Source organism: Plecotus auritus (assembly GCF_963455305.1).
Source record: "Plecotus auritus genome assembly, chromosome: 6".
NCBI lineage: Eukaryota > Metazoa > Chordata > Mammalia > Chiroptera > Vespertilionidae > Plecotus > Plecotus auritus.
Genome location: NC_137773.1, coordinates 88,228,097 through 88,245,598, shown reverse-complemented (window position 1 = coordinate 88,245,598; position 17,502 = coordinate 88,228,097). Strand labels below are relative to the sequence as shown.

Below are 17,502 nucleotides of genomic sequence, written 5' to 3'. Positions count from 1 at the left end.
AGCCCCTGCTGCTCCTGCGAGATTTAACTGTCCTTAACTCACTCACACACACAACACACACATCCACACACTCTCCTTTCACACCCTCACTACTCACTTCCTCTCCCTCACCTGTGTCCTGCCAGCCCCCATATTTTTTCTTATTGATTGATTTTAGAGAGAGAAGAAGGGAGAGAGCAAAACATCAATTTGTTGTTCCACTTATTTAAGAATTCATTGGTTGACTCTTGTATGTGTCCTGACTAGGGGTTGAACCTACAGCCTTGGTGTATCAGGATGACTCTCTAACCAACTGAGCTACTGCCCAGTACTGGAGTGATTTCTTTCAAGGGAGAAAGATATTTCTTATTCCATATATTTCCTTCAGGAGGAAACTAATATTTACTGTGTTCATGACTTTATTAACTCTATTAACTTTAGTGTCTCTAAAATAGGTAGATATAGAAACAGGTAAATACCCAAGGTATCAATGAGGAAAAATTCCTATGAGGTAATGAGTTTGCCACCTCTCCTTAAGTATAAATGCTTTACTTTGATTTGACTGAATCCAAAGTATAGACTCAGCACTGGTTGCCTGTTTAGTTGTTTCATTACTCTAAGCATCTTTCCTTTTTTAGAAGGTGTCTCAGCCCCATGGAACTCAAGAATCTAACACGTGTCTCAGAATTCTTCCTCCTGGGTCTCTCCGATGACCTGGAACTGCAGCCTGTGCTCTTGGGGTTCTTCCTGTCCATGTACCTGGTTGCCGCGTTGGGAAACATACTCATCATCCTGACTGTCAGCTCTGATTCCCACCTCCACACCCCCATGTACTTCTTCCTCTGCAACCTGTCCTTGGCTGACATCTGTTTCATTTCTACAACTGTTCCAAAGATGATTGTGGACATCCAGACTCACAGAAGAGTCATCTCCTATGGGGGCTGCCTGACACAGATGTCTTTTTTTATCCTTTTTGGATGTATGGATGGCATGCTTTTGACTGTCATGGCCTATGACCGGTTTGTGGCCATCTGTCACCCTCTGTACTACTCAGCCATCATGAACCCACACCTCTGTTGCTTCTTAGTTTTGGTGTCATTTTTCATCAGCCTTTTGGAGTCCCAGCTGCACAATTTGATTGTAATACAGTTTACCTGCTTCAAGGATGTAAACATTTCTAATTTCTTCTGTGATCCTTCTCAGCTCCTTCATCTTGGCTGCTCTGACACCATCCCCATTGACATTGTCATGTATTTTGTTGGCTCCATCTTTGGTGGTGTTCCAGTCGTGGGGATCGTTTGTTCTTACTATAAAATTGTTTCCTCCATTCTGAGGGTTCCATCGATAGGTGGGAAGTATAAAGCCTTCTCCACCTGTGGTTCTCACCTGTCAGTTGTTTGCTTATTTTATGGAACAGCTATTGGAGGTTACCTTGGATCAGCATTGTTGCCTTCTCCCAGGAAAAATGTGGTGGCCTCGGTCATGTACACTATAGTCACCCCCATGCTGAACCCTTTCATTTACAGTCTGAGGAACAGGGACATTAAGAGTGCCCTATGGAGGCTCTACAGCAGAAGAGTCTAATGTGAATACTTCTGCAATACTTTTTGGAGTGTGATTGGTAAAACTAACAAAACCAAACATGTAGAGCAGTGAATACTGGTGTTTTTTTGGTCATATTCTTTTTTTGTATCATGGTTTTCATTCCTCTCCATGCTTCACATATGAACTTTACACCTTTTGATTTGTCTTTAATTGCATTGGCAGAATATTCTGGGATCCTTTGTACATAATAATAAATGCATGAGAGGTTCTCCCCATTGATTCTGACATCCAGGTGAAATGCACTATTCTCTTAGTGTATACTTAAACTTTACATCTTTCCCCATAGTTTTAGAGTATTTTCCATACATATTTTGCATCTGTCAAATCTATATAGTCAGGTAATTTCTGAGGATGCAGTTCACTTGTTTTTCAATTGTGGATTTTATTGGAATGCCCTGGGCATTCTATAAACACTGGTGACTGGGTTTGTTGGAGGAGTTTGTCAAGAAGATATAACTGCCAGTGGACCCAAGAGCTGGATTGTGGAATCAGAGACCCCTAAGCCTCTCCCCTGTCTTTGGATTGTTATTTAATTTGCCTACCCTGAGCTAGAAGCTAGCCTTAGGAGTCTATCTGGATGACTATATGACTGAATGCAGTTGGATTGTCAAACCTCAGAGGGAAGGCAGGGGAGAGTCGGGGGGAGGCAGAGGGAGGGGAGAAGAAATCAACCAATGAACTCATACATATATGCATAACCCATAGATACAGACTATAGGGTGGTGAAGTCTAGGGGGGCGTGTGCAATGGGGGAAAAAGGGACATATGCAATACTTTCAACAATAAATATTTATTTTTTAAAAAGGCCTTTACTCTATATAAATGTTTAAAATTTGGTGCATATGGAACACATTCCTAGAAATGTATAATCTTCCAAAACGAAATCAGGAAAAATAATCTGAATAGACAGATTACAACTAATGAATTTGAAGCAGTAACAAAAAAAAACTACCAACAAACAAAAGATGTCTTAATAAATTTAAGAAGTTTGATATCATATCAAGAATCTTCTCTGACCATAATGGTATAAAACTAGAAATTAATCACAAGGAAACAAAAAAAGAAAAACAAAGAAAGACACGGATGCTAAATAATATGTTACTAAACAATGAATGGTTTACAGTGAGATCAGGGAGGAAATAAAAAAATACCTGGAAACAAACAGCAAAAGCAGTCCCAAGATATAATTCATAGCATTACAGACCTATCTCAAGAAACAAGAAAAATCAAAAGTAAGCAATCTTACTTTCCACCTACAGGAACTAGAAAAAGAACAAAAAGCAGAGCCCAAAGTGAGTAAAAGAAAGGAAATAATATAGATTAGAGCAGAAATACATAAACTAAAGTCTAAAAAAATACAAAAGATGAGTGACACCAAGAGCTTTTTTTTTTTGAAAAGATAAACAAGATTGACAAACTTTTAATGAGATTTATCAAGAAATAAAGAGAGGACCCAAATAAAGAAAATCAGAAGTTAAAGAGGAGACATAACAAGTTACTCCACATAAATACAAGGGATACTAAGAAAATAGTATGAACACCTCTATCCCAACAAATAAAACAATCTGGATGACTTGAATACATTCCTAGAAATGTATAATTTTCCCAAACTGAATCAGGAAAAAATCTGAATAGACAGATTGCAACTAATGCAATTGAAGCAGTAACCAAAAACTCCCAACAAACAAAAGTTCTGGTCCAGATTATGTCACAGGTGAATTTTTCCAATTATTTAAAGAAAAACTAAAGCCTATTCTTCTAACAGGATTCCAAAAAATTCAAGAAAAGAGAAGACTCCGTAGCTCATTTAAAGAGGCCAACATTATCCTGATTCCAAATCCAGATAAAGATTGTACAATGAATGAAAATTATAGCCAATATCCCTGATGAACATAGATGTTAAATTCCTCAACAAAATATAAGCAAATGGAATCCAGAGACACATTAAAAGGATTATGCACTCGAATTAAGTGGAATTTATCCCAGGGATGCAAAGTTGGTACAACAGTCACAAGTCAATAAACCTGGGACATCACATAAACAGAATGAAGGTTAAAACCGACTGATCATATCAATAAGTGCAGAAAAAGCATTTGATGAAATGCAGCACCCTTTTATGATAAAAACTCAGTAAAGTGGGAATAGAGGGAACACACCTCAGCATAATAAATGTCATAACAACAAAAGAAACTTTGCCGTAGCTGTGTGATTGAGTTGGTTGGAGCATTGTCCCATACACCAAAAGGTTGCAAGGTCGATTCCCAGCCAGGGTACATACCTAGGGTGTGGGTTCAGTCCCTGGTCAGGGTGCATGCAGGAGGCAACCAATTGATGTGTCTCACATCAATGTCTCTCTCACTCTTTCCTGTCCTCTCTTTCTAAAATTAATAAAAACATACCATTGGTGAGGATTAAAAAAAAAAAAAGGAAGTTTTACCTCTTATGACAGAATGGATGAAACTGGAGAGTATTTATTTTTTATTTTTTTCTTTTCTTTTCTTTCTTTAATTATATGTTTTTTAACCTGCAGAGTATTATGCTATGTGAAATAGGCCAGTCAGAGAAAGAAAACCACCATATTATTTCACTTCTATGTGGAATCTAATGAGCAAAATAAAGCAACAAAATGGAAATAGACTCATAGATTCAGACTACAGACTGACAGCTGTCAGAGGGCAAGGGTTTGGGGGGCTGGGTGAAAAAGGTGAAGGGATCTTATCTAATAAGAGAATAATATGCAAATTGACCATCACCCCAACACACAAGATAGCTGCCCCCATGTGGACACAAGATGGCTGCCACAAGATGGCCAGCAGAGGGCAGTTGGGAGGGAACAGGCCTGCAGGGGAGGACACTTAGGGGCAAACAGGCTGGCAGGGGAGCAGTTAGGCATCAATCAGGCTGTCAGGGGAGTGGTTAGGGGGTGATCAGGCTGGCAGGCAGAAGCAGTTAGGGGCAATCAGGAAGGCAGGCAGGCGAGCAGTTGGGAGCCAGCAGACCTGGATTGTGAGAGGGATGTCCGACTGCCCGTTTAGGCCCGATCCTACCGGTAGGATCGGGCCTAAACGGGCAGTCGGACATCCCCTGAGGGGGCCCAGATTGGAGAGGGTGCAAGCTGGGCTGAGGGTCACATACCCCGTGCACGAATTTCGTGCACCAGGCCTTTAGTTAAGTATAAAAACCCCCTCATAGACACAGACAACAGAATGGTGATTACAAGAAGGAAAAGGGTGTGGGGAGCAGTAGATAAGGGTAAAGGGTTTCAGGATAAAAAAGGTGATGGAAGGAGACTTGACTTGGGATTGTGAGCACACAATACAATATACATATTATGTAATATTGAATTGTACACTGAGCCCTAGCTGTTTGGCTCAGTGGATAGAGCGTTGACCTGCAGACTGAAAGGTTCCGGGTTTGATTCTGGTTAAGATCACCTGCTTGGGGTGTGAGCTCGATCCCCAGAGTGGGTGTGCAGGAGGCAGCTGACCAATAATTCTCATCATGGATGTTTCTCTCCCTCTACCTTCCTCTCTGAATCAATAAAAATATATTTTAAAAAAGAATTGTACACTGAAACCTATATAATTTTTGCTAATCAATGTCACCCCAATCAATTTAATTTATTTTATTTTATTTTTTAACATATTTTATTGATTTTTTTACAGAGAGGAAGGGAGAGGGATAGAGAGTTAGAAACATCGATGAGAGAGAAACATCGATCAGCTGCCTCCTGCACACCTCCCACCGGGGATGTGCCCGCAACCAAGGTACATGCCCTTGACCGGAATCGAACCCGGGACCCTTCAGTCCACAGGCTGACGCTCTATCCACTGAGCCAAACCGGTCTCGGCCCAATCAATTTAATTTAAAAAATAGAAAAAGAAAAGACAGGATGACTACAGCCCTACATTCAGAACACTGACATCTGTGAAATCCCCTGCAGGATTGATGAAAATTGTCAATTTCTTATATGAAAATAGATGGTTGTCTAATGTAACAATATGCATAAATTCTGAAGAAAAAATAGAACTTTGATTGCCTTTCTAAATAACAAAAGAAAAACCACATCTCAACACATAAAGTCCAAAACCCCAAAGCTAGACTATGGAATAAAAGAGGAAGTTTCTCTTTAGAGACATAAATATTAAATGAGAAAATAGAAATGAGATCATATTCTTGGTATAGAAAACATAATTATCCCTGCATAGAATGGTCAATTCAATGAATGTGCAGACATAAAAGTCACACATTGCCGCTTATTAATTGAAAAAAGGTGTTTAAATTTATAAAATTCCTGCAACTTGGAAGTGAGAAGTACAGGGGAACTTTCTCCTGAGAAGAGGAAGGCCCCAAACCTTAAGAACTGTATTTCGTTTCCTCTTCTATTAGTAACAGCAAGTCCTCAGAGACTGGGTAACCTGGACCCATTTGACTAATTATGAGCTCTGTGCATTGAGCTCCCAGGGCCATGCAGCAATAGATAACCAGCTGTGCCTCCAGCCCTTCAGGTTCCCGTCTCAGTCCAGGGGGTTTCACATCCGAGTCTTCTCCTCTCCCACCCACTGCATCAGGAGCCCATGACTAACTCTGACGTCCTGCCAGTCTTGATGGAACCTGAACCTTCATTGCTTGCCAGGCAGGACTGGGGCAGTGGATTCCCACTCCTTGTTCAGACTCCAGCAGAGACAGAACTGCCCAGTGAGTACTATGGAGGCGATGGATGGAGAGGGACTGTCAGGAGCATTTCTTTTTCATCATTAGGACAAACAGGGGAGTTGGGACAGACAGCTGGGAGGGCACCAGTATGGAACATTTCAGATATTTTTGTCCTTAAAAGGGTAGAATCTGAATAGCTGGAGGGAAACATCTGAGTGACATTAATTTCTGATCCCCCAGGGCCTATACTCTGCTTAGCAGAGAACAACAGTCTCTGCTAAATATTGAATAGACTCTTCCTTGGGTCTCAGAAACAGAGTATGGGTGACAGGGCTTCCACAAGCCCAGTGCTTTCTTTCCAGTAATTTCCCTGCTTTTAGCAGTGTTTCCTGGGGTGAGCAGAAGTGAAACAGTATTTGTATGTATCTATGTCATGGGTTTTCTAAGAAACCTATCAATTTCCATTTAATAGTAACTACAACATTTAATATAAATATTTTTATATTTTTATTGATTTCAGAGAGGAAGGGACAGGAAGAGTGAGATAGAAACCTCAATGATTAGAGAGAATCATTGATCAGCTGCCTCCTGCACATCCCCAACTGGGTATTGAACCTGCAACCTGGGCATGTACCCTTGACTGCAGGTGGAAGCTCTATATACTAAGGCAAACCGGATAGGGCATTTTGTTTGTGTTTTGTTAATCTTCCTGCGTGGGGAGAGGCATTTTTCCACTGACCTTTTAGAGAGTGGAAGAGAGAGGGAAAGACAGAGGGAAACATTTATGTGAGAGAAACACATTGATTGATTGCCTCCTGCATGCATCCTGACCAGCCCCGGCCCAGGGAGGAGCCTGCAACCAGGATACAAGCCCTTGACCGGAATCAAACCTGGGACCCTTTGGTCAGCAGGCTAACACTCTATCCACTGACCCAAACAGGATAGGACTACAACATTTAAATATAAAGAGAAATTGTGGAGATTTTCATAAAAGTACAAAATATTGAAAAGAGAAGGAAGAGAAGGGAAGTAAATCTTTTTGTGTGGACTGAGACACATTTCAGGATTTCCTCTCATTCCATGAACAAATTACCTGGGACAGGATAGGCTTCTACCTTTCTCTGGCATATCACAGAATAAAATGTTGTCCTTCAGCCTTTCCTGGGATTGATTTTCATCAATAAGCCCACTCTTTCAATCTGATTTAAAGACAATTGGGTGTCACTCATTTGCCAGAGATGGCTGTTATTCTCCCATTTCTATGTACAGAGAGGTGAAAAGATTTACTCACACATCCCATTTAGTGGGTGACAGCTGTGGGACTCAGACACAGGCCTCCTGATTCCCAGCCCAGGGCTCTGTCCCCTCCACTGCAGCACAGTGATTGTTTCTTTCCAAACAAGCGCACCACCACCAATTCCTTCTGTTGGGATTTGGTGAGTTCATCTGTGGTTTGAAGGGACCTTTATTGCATGAATGTTGTGGATCATAGGGTTTCCCAAGGATAGTAACGCATTTCTCAGCATATTTGTAAAACCGAGATATGTAAACATCATTCCCTATACAAATGCGCATTTTCCTGTGGCTCTATCATGAAGACTATTGGTAGTCAGACTTCAAGGAAGTTTCTAATTTTATACGTTGGCAGTCAGAGCATGTAGTGGATCTTGTCTGATTTTTCTATTGGGAACGCAAGTGTCTCGGTAATTAATAGTAAAATTGAACACATTAATGTTACAACTCAACCAATTATCTTTTTTGAATATATCTTTAGAAAATTCTCACTTGTGTGATAAGGAGATGGGCTTAAGAATTTTCTTAGCCTAGTCTTAATTTAAAAAATTAAAAATAAAATGAAGTTTACCCCGTAGATAATACTGAGCATCATTCAAAGTGCTAAAATTGATGTATGCATTTCACAGGGAGACTTGAAACGCAATGCCGTGGTAAATGAGAACTAAGGGAACAATATGAGTAACATGAGAGCATTTAGATAAGTTTTCAGGAAAATGCTATGAGTTCAAAGCTCAATGCTAACATTATAAAAACTTTGAAAGGAAAATGCATTCATCAAATTCATGACATTGTTTGCCTTTGGACAACTGAAGTGCAGAGAAAGATTAGGCAGAATCGCAAAATACCCTTAAGTTTTATCAATAATAACTATGAGTTCTATAGCACATATTATTAAATATTCATATTTTAATATGGGTAGTGGGAAAACTATTGATAATAATTGATAACATTAATACAACATTTACTAATAACCTGGCAATGATTCTCTACCCTAGCTATGTTAATATGCCCAAAGCACTTACGTGTAGAAATTCTAATTTAACTGGCTCTAGGTTATGGCCAGCCAATCATTAAGTTTTAAAGGATGGAAAAGTAATTATAATGATCAACTAGCATTGATAACAAATGTTTAGGTATTTTATATTTATAATTTAATGTTATTTATTTTTTTAAATATATTTATTGATTTTTTTTTTTTTTTTTACAGAGAGAAAGGGAGAGAGTTTGAGAGTTAGAAACATTGATGAGAGAAAAACATCATGATAGAGAAACATAGATCAGCTGCCTCCTGCACACCCCTACTGGGGATGTGCCCACAACCAAGGTACATGCCCTGGACCAGAATCGAACCTGGGACCCTTCAGTCCATAGGCCGACGCTCTATCCACTGAGCCAAACAAGTTAGGGCTTAATGTTATTTCTTACAGCAATCCTATTAGATCTGTTTAATTAATATACCCCTGTTACTGATGAGCAAGCTAACCAGGTGTTTGTAACAGCTTTTTTGTTCTTTTCCCATTTGATTTCTCCCAAAGTACATAACTTTTTTTGATGCAAAATTAATTTTTTTATGATATAGTGAATCTAAAGTTTAGGTAGTATTACAAAATGGAAATGATCAGTTATATACATAGGGATCTAGCATGTCACACAAAGGAATAACTATTTTGACAAAGTAATACTTCTGTTTTAACCTGAGTTGCCTTCAGGGACTGGTTTAGGAGAAATGCAGTCCGCCTATGAGGAAGAACTGACTTGGGAAGCTCTTAAGCTGGCATTAGAAAGCCAACTTAAGGTGTAAGGCCTTGTTTGGTCCTAAATTTTTCAAATGTTCATTGGAGGGTTGGTTTGGATGAGAAATCAACCCTTCACAAATGCTTCTGATTAGAGACATATTTAAGAAGTACCCATCCACTACACACCAAAACAGTAAAGTGCAAAGTCAATCTCAGATGTTTCTCTTGGATTGTGTATCACTGATAGAAAATAACCTTTCCAAGAGAAAAGTAAGTACACTGTATTCGTGAAAGTAAGTTATTACTTAATCATTGGTGCATTGTAAATTACTATCATCTTCAGGATCAGTGATGCTGTATGATTTTGTGCATTTAACAAAATCATATTTTTCAAAATGTGTAGTCTACCAAGGCCAAATATTTATATATGAGTTTTATTTGAGGGGACTTTGATCAGACAATCCACACATTTGAGTGAGCACTTATCTCCAAGGAAGATGGATGTCATAAAACAAACAAACAAACAAAAAATGAAAATCCTTAAAGATATTTGCCATGTAAAAATGCTGTCTGATTATTAACATTTTATGGTAGGTTAGAATAGAGTTAATGTGGTTTTAGGTCTTCTAGACTATATTCCAAATTAAGAAATTTCTTACAGTGCATTTGGATGAGATAAAGTACTTACAACTGCTTCTTAGTGTCTTTCAAATATAATGATGTTTGTCATATACAAGAATATTTCTCATTCCATATTTTTCCTTCAAAAGTAGAAGGCTGATATTTTGTTCTGTTCATGGATTTATTATCTCAAAATGTCCTTTCTTCTCTAATATCCTTTGACTCAGTGCCTCTAAAGTGTCTATAGAAATAGATGAATAGCCTCGACATCAATAAGCAAAGAGTTCTAAAAAGAGTTAACAACTCAGACATGTTGCTGAAGGTAATGAGCGAGGAGGGTATGTGGTCCTCAAGTGAAACTATTTGTGAATCGTTTGAATCCAAAATATGGATGCCTCTACACTTGTTTTATTTATTTAGCACTTGTTTAATTTATTTATTCTTTTTCAAAATGTGTCCTATCTGCGTAGAACCACAGAATCGAACACATGGCTCAGAATTCTTCCTCCTGGGACTCTCAGATGATCCAGAACTGCAGCCTCTTCTGTTTGGGCTGTTCCTGTCCATGTACCTGGTGACCATGCTCGGGAACCTACTCATTATCCTGGCTGTCATCTCTGACTGCCACCTCCACACACCTATGTACTTCTTCCTTTCCAATTTGTCCTTGGCTGACATCGGTTTCAGCACCACTACAGTTCCCAAGATGCTGCTGAACCTCCAGACACACAGCAAATCCATCACCTATGCAGGCTGCCTAACTCAGGTTACCTTTATTTTTCTTTTTGGTTGTTTGGAAAGTCTACTCCTGGCTGTGCTGGCCTATGACCGGTTGGTGGCCATTTGTCAGCCCCTACACTACCTGGTCATCATGAGCCCTCGCCTCTGTGGCTTGTTGGTCCTGCTGTCATTTTTCTTCAGCCTTTTGGACTCCCAGCTGCACTACTTGATGGTGTCACATCTTAGCTTCTGTGCAGATGTGGAAATCCCTCATTTCTTTTGTGACCCTTCTCAACTCTTCAACCTTGCCTGTTCTGACACCTCCACCAATGACATAGTGATCTACTTTATTGGAGCCATCTTTGGTGGTGTCCCACTCTCAGGGGTCCTTTTCTCTTACCATAGAATTGTGTCCTCCATTCTGAGAATGCCATCATCAGGTTCAAAATATAAAGCCTTCTCTACCTGTGGCTCTCACTTGTCAGTTGTTTGCTTATTTTATGGAACAGGCCTTGGTGTGTACCTCAGTTCTGCTGTCTCATCTTCCCCAAGGAAGGGTGCTGTGGCCTCAGTGATGTACACTGTGGTCACCCCCATGCTGAACCCCTTCATCTACAGCCTGAGGAACAGAGACATCAAGAGTGCCCTATGGAGGATGGTCAGAAGAATAGTCTACTCTATACCTGTGCTATCATTTTTGGTTCATAGACTGGAAAAAGCAGCAAAATCAAACATGTGCAACAAGAAATTCTGAATCTGCAGCCACATAATTCATAGGTGCCTATATGGCTCTCTGCTTTCTGCTTACACAATTTTCCCTCTTAGAACAGCTGTAATCGAATTGGGAAATTATTTTGGACTCCCAATTTATGTCATAACCCCTTCAGGATTATGCATCATACTTCAGTCTACCCCTCTTTCTTTCCTTATGCATTTCCCAGGATTCTTGGTATTGAGCAGTCTTGTTTCTATTCTTAAAAAAATCATAGCTCTCTCTTTCTTATTATTTATTCTTTTTATACTTTCCCCATGATTCTTCTCTATTTGTCCATATTTTTCCCGATTCATGACCTTGGCCATATTTTTGAGAAAATAGGTTACCATTCAATGTTTTATGCATGCAAGGGTATTTTGAAATTTTAATGGGATGGTATAATACTGATATTGAATAAGTAGTTATCAACTGGGACTTTCTTAGGATAACTGGATGTATGATTCCCAATTATCCTGATACTTTTTTCCATTCTATCTAACATCTCCTCCATCAATTACATAGCCCAACATGGAAGGACAAATACTGTATAATTCCACTTATATGAGGCACCTAAAGTAGTCAAATTTATAGAGACATAAAGTAGAATTTTGATTGCCAAAGGCTGGGGGAAGAGGAAATAGAGAGTTAGTGTTTAATTGGGAAATAAAGAGTTTTATTTTGCAAGATGAAAAAAGAGTTCTGGAGATGCATGTTGGTGATGGTTCACAGCACTGTGAATGTACTTAAGTATTGAACTCAACACTTAAAATGATTAAGATGGACACTAGCTGGGTTGGCTCAGTGGATAGAACATCGGCCTGCAGACCAAAGGGTCCTGGGTTCAATTCTGGTCACCAGCTTGTACCTTGGTTGCAGGCTCCTCCCTGGCCCAGGGCCATGGTCAGGGCTCATGCATTAGGCAATCAATTGATGTGTTTCTCTCACATTGATGTTTCTGTCTTTCCCTCTCTCTTCCACTAAAAGATCAATGGAAAAATATCCTCTGGTGAGGATTAACAACAACAGCAAAAATGGTTAAATGGTAAATTTATGTTATGTTATTTTACCACAATAAAAAAAATATCATTTTAGTTATGAGAGAAATGTTGTTCCAAGTGTTTGTTTTACCACTTAGCCCTCAGCATCAGCCCCCATAGGGATCTGCCTCAGCTGCAGGGAGCCATGGTAACCAAGGTCATGCCTCCTTCTGAAGCATCTCACATGCCATGACATTTGGCCTCTGGTCAACAATACCAACTATCTCTAAAGGCTCATCCTCAACCAAGACCTTCCTGGTGATTTTAGGAGGCCTTGGATGGGCTTCAACATGGCTTGACTTCATCCAATGCCCTTCCTTGTTTCAAAGAGTTTGCATAACCACAGAATCTGAGGGAACAGTACCTCCAAGACTGTTTTGACTTAAGACACCAGCCACAAGTGCAGAAGTCCCCAAGGCCACCTTCACTTCATACCAGTAAGCCACAAATTCAGGGTCTCCCTCACATTCAATAATTGGCTCGAATGACTCAGAATGAGGAAATTTCTTCAGGTTGAAGAATTCACCAGCATGAGCCACAGAACTTAGGACAGTGTTATATGTATGATTACAGTTTGATTACAGCAAAGAAATACATATTAGGACTAGTGAAAAGAAGATAGACATAGGGAATACTGAAGCATCCCATTTGTGAAGCTTCTTGTCCTCTCCCCATGAAGTTCTGACCCATTACCCCTTCCTGACACAATGTGACACAATACTGCCAACCAGGTAGCACACCTGAGCTCCAGTATCCAGAGTTTTTAATGAGGCTTTGTTAGCTAGATGTGATACATTGAATTATTGCCCATTTGGTTGAACACAATTTCCAGCTTTCCTTCCCACTGGGCTGACATCATTTGGTCTAAAGTCCCACCCCTTGATATACCTGGTTAGTCTTTTTGGCATGATAAATCTCCATCTTGAATCATCTCATTAGCATAAATTATCAGGTATTATTGATTGGGCACACCACAAATAACAAATCAATCCTATCACTAGAGGAATTTAAAGGGCCTCATCTTTCTTAATTATTTTGTTCTATTTGATATTTTTATTGTGGTTAAACTTATCTATAATAATATAAGCATAATATGCTAATTAGACTGGACGACCTTCCGGACGAAGCCGGGGCTGCAAGGGAAGCCCGGGTCTGGGATGCCTGCTGGTGGCCAGAGGGAAGCCTGGGTCCTGGATGACAGAGGGAATCCGGTGCCGGCAGCTGGGGGAAGGAAAGCCTACTCTTGCACAAATTTCATGCATTAGGCCTCTAATCTATACTAATAAAAGCCTATGTGGTCATGACACCCTCCCACCGTGACACCCTCACGCCGCAATGAGCGATCACCAGAAGGCTGTGTGTGCAGAGGGTATGTGCAGGTGGGCAGGGCTGCGTGTGCACGTGGGTAGTTGGGCCTTGATGCTGCGTGCGCAGTGTGGAGGTGGGTCCTGTGGCTCCACGCAGTGAGGCCTGGGGGTCCCATGGCTCTGCGCGGCACAAAGGCGGACCTCTGGCTCTGGCCTACCTCTTTGGGGCAATCCATCGAGGAGCCCTGGATGGGTGGGTGGGGTCTACCTCTTTGGGGCAATCAATCGCAGGGCTCCCACACTGTGAGAAGGCACAGGCCAGACTGGGAGACCTCTCCCCACCCCCACCCCCCTCCCCCGGCCGTGAGTACATTAATTTCATGCACTGGGACTCTAGCATATCATAAAATGTACTGTTACCAGTTTAAAAGTTAATGTGCCCAACATTTCAAAAGGCCAATATTCAAAATGTCAGTGTTTGGAGTAAGGAAAGGTTTATTGATCAAGATGGTGCCCAATTGGGAAGATGGGGGCCTTAGAGGTTCCTCAAATCCATCTTCCCCCAGCCCCAAGGTAAGGCTTCTCTTAAATCAGGGAAGGGAAAATGGGAGGGACAAGAGGTGATTAATGGAAGTTGACATCTCTGGGCACCTGCAGGGATCTGAGAAAGAGCAGAATCTCTAAATCTCTCTGTTGAGTCCTGCTGATGTTTGATAAACACTATTTTGCACAAATTTCCCCATGTCCTTGGGAGAGGCACCTTCTGGCAAGGGGCTATTCTTCCAAAAACTCAAGTCTCAAGCAGAATTCCTCTAATTAATTAGCATATCTATAGCAGGAACTTTAAGACCATGGGGGAAATGCAGGCTGAAAAGAACAGAGCCTCAGAAACCAAGTGTTTTACTTTCTTACAGTAGCATTTTAACAATTTTTAAGTGTAGTTTATACCCTTGGCATTAAGTACATTGGCAGTGTTATGTAACCATCACCACCATGTGTCTCAAGAACTTTTCCATCTTCCCAAATGGAAACTCTGTACACATCGAACATTAAGTTCCCATTCTTTCTCTCTTTCAGAACCCTGGCAAACTCCAGTCTACTTTCTGTCTATGAATTTTACTGCTCTTGGTAACTCATGTAAGTAAAATAATATAGTATTTATCCATTCAGAATATCTCCATTTGGACATTTCAAAATGTCAACTTCTTTTTTTTAAATTTCTTTATTGATTAAGGTATCACATATTTGTCTTCATCCCCCCATTCCCATCCCAAACCCCTCCCCATGCATGCCCCCACTCCCCTGTTGTCTGTGACCACTGGTTAGGCTTATATGCATGCATACAAGTCCTTTGGTTGATCTCTCCCCTTTATCCCCACCCTCTCCTTCCTTCCCTGTCTCCGGGTCTGTTTTTGTTCATCAGTTTATGTTGTTCATTATTTCCCCTAAATGAGTAAGATCATGTGATACTAGAAATACACTTATAAGAACCAAAAATGAGACAAGCAGTAATGGTTATGCTGGGAGGCAAATGAATCAGTCTGTAGTGAGTTTCTTTCTGGACCAACAGTTCTTTTGAGTCCCAATTTCAATGTCAAACAGTTCCTTATCTGTACATGTCAGCGATGATATTTCAGTTCTGGATGGTGGACAAATGGTGGTAATGCAGGTCTGACCCTCTCTGGTTTGGTCCTGAGCAACCTGCAGCGACGCACAGCTGCTGACTGCTAGTATGGCGAGGCATAGTCAGCATCTTCCATCTCTGGACTGTTTCTCTTCTGTCTTCATGGCTGGAGCAGTCCTGTCAATTCCTCTCTGTTGCAGGAATCCACATGGTCTTGGAGGTGTTTTCTGAAAATATACAAACATATTCTCAACCAAAAGTTAATAAAGGAATCTTTTCTATAAATTTGACTTGGGATCCTTTTTCATATTTTGCCCAAACAACTTTTCTTTGGCTTGTTTAGACACCATGAGTGTTTTTCATGGGTGTCTTGCTGTTAGCATTTCAAATGAAAGTTAATTTTCTAAAGTAAAAATTTTCTAGATGTAATTTATTTACAGGATATTTTTCCTTACATGATATTCTTCTACTATCCCCCCTTTTTTGATTTAAATATTATGAGGCTTTTGGAAATTTTATAATGTAGTCTTGATAGCTTTTAAATTTTAATTTTTTTGTACTAAAATATGACTGCTTTAGGTTCATTACATGTTACACAATTATACCATGAGATGAACTACCAATAAAATTTTTAGTTAACACTTTAGGAACAGCTTTTTGTCTAGTACCATTAATTTTTCTAGAATATTTGCTTTTTTCACTTAGCCAATTTAAATTAGTCTGAGAACTTGACTACTATTTTACTGTCAAATTTAATACTCTAACAACAATCTTATTTTACCCTGTAAATATTAGTGGAAAGGATTATTTGCCTTCTTGAGTAGGCCCTGAGCATTCCTGGTGCTAGGCTGGATTTAGATATCAAAAACCCACTTCCCCATACCATGGGTTCAAGACAACTGAAACAAGTCTTGTTGCAGTGAGAGGGCAGCTGCTGTCGGCCGTATCTGTCTGTTACCTGTGTCCCGATTTGAGCTGGGCATGGGAAGCAAAGCAGCCATGGGGGCAGGAGACCTCCCTCAGAAGGGGTGAGGGTTCAGGCCCCTGCAAAGTTGGGGGGGGGGAGGGTCTGTGCCCCACCTCTTTTGGCCCCCAAGTTCTCTCCTGATGGCCCCTCTGCGACTGTGCCTGTCTTAGGTTGTTCCTTCCCTGAGGAATCTTACCCATCTCTGGCTAACCAGCCATCCTCCAGGGCCAAGCAGGGTGATGTGATGTTCAGTTCTGTCTCCTTGGTAGCCTATGCCCCTGTGGCCCCCACGCCCAGCACCTGCCTTGGGATCCCCTTGCCTGCTGGCAAGGCCCTGGCACTAGTCACATATCTTGGGGAACCCAGGTTTCTTCTCCAGGGAGGGCCCAGCTCACCCCACTGGGCGAGAGACAGATCCATGGTACCAGCCACCATGAGGCTTCAACCTCAGCATAAACAGAAAGCACAGGCAACAGCTGTGGGCAATTGGATTGTGAGAAGAGGGTCCATCTTGGCCAAAAGGGCAAGAGGGGCCAATATAGAATGCTCAGGTGCCTTCCCAGGGGGCCCTCTACACAGTGGAAGGGATTAAATCCTTTCATGTCCTTTTTAAATTGCTGCCAGACATTCAAGGAATTAGTTTGTAAGTTTGTTTGGGATAATTGTACATTATGCTGTTGTAATTCTAAAATATCAAGAGATGTGTTACCTTTGTCTCCAAGCACCAAAAAAGATGTTTTTTTATTGATTCCCAAGGGTGCGAGGTACTATTATAGGTAATGGGGGTAATACAAATCTGGGAAAAATTATAATGACATTGTAGAGTAATATCATGTAAGGATATTCCAAAATGTCAACTTCTAATGTTCCCTTTCCTTCGAAATTTGCTCCATTCACAGACCTCCCTGTCTTAGTGGATGCATTCCATTCTTCCAGTTGTTCAAATCCCAAACCCTGGAGACATTCTTGGCTTTTCCCCTCTCTCACACCCTGACTGACAACAAATTCTGGTGGCTCCTCCTACAAAATGTAGCACAAGCTGACCACTTCCAGCCCTTACATTACTATCCCTACCCTGTTTCTAACAACCTATATAACACCTGAATAGCATAAGCCAGTCCAAGCAGTCTGCCTCACCCCCTACCATCCATGCTCAACCCAGCAGCCATAATGATTTTTTAAAATCCTAAGTCAGACCAT

The 17,502-nt window shown here is 40.8% G+C and overlaps 2 protein-coding genes across 2 annotated transcripts; both read left to right on the top strand.

Moving 5' to 3' along the window:
• Positions 1 to 633: 633 nt before the first annotated feature.
• Positions 634 to 1,563, top strand: LOC308251730 (olfactory receptor 7E24-like; the record flags this gene model as incomplete). The annotated part of the gene is made up of 1 exon (XM_080675449.1): positions 634 to 1,563. One exon carries the CDS (start codon positions 634 to 636, stop codon positions 1,561 to 1,563), a length of 930 nt encoding a protein of 309 aa, XP_080531575.1.
• Positions 1,564 to 10,344: 8,781 nt separating this feature from the next.
• On the top strand, positions 10,345 to 11,367 carry LOC308251729 (olfactory receptor 7E178-like; the record flags this gene model as incomplete). The annotated part of the gene is made up of 1 exon (XM_080675448.1): positions 10,345 to 11,367. The coding sequence occupies one exon, from the start codon at positions 10,345 to 10,347 to the stop codon at positions 11,365 to 11,367; it is 1,023 nt and encodes a 340-aa protein (XP_080531574.1).
• Positions 11,368 to 17,502: the final 6,135 nt, after the last annotated feature.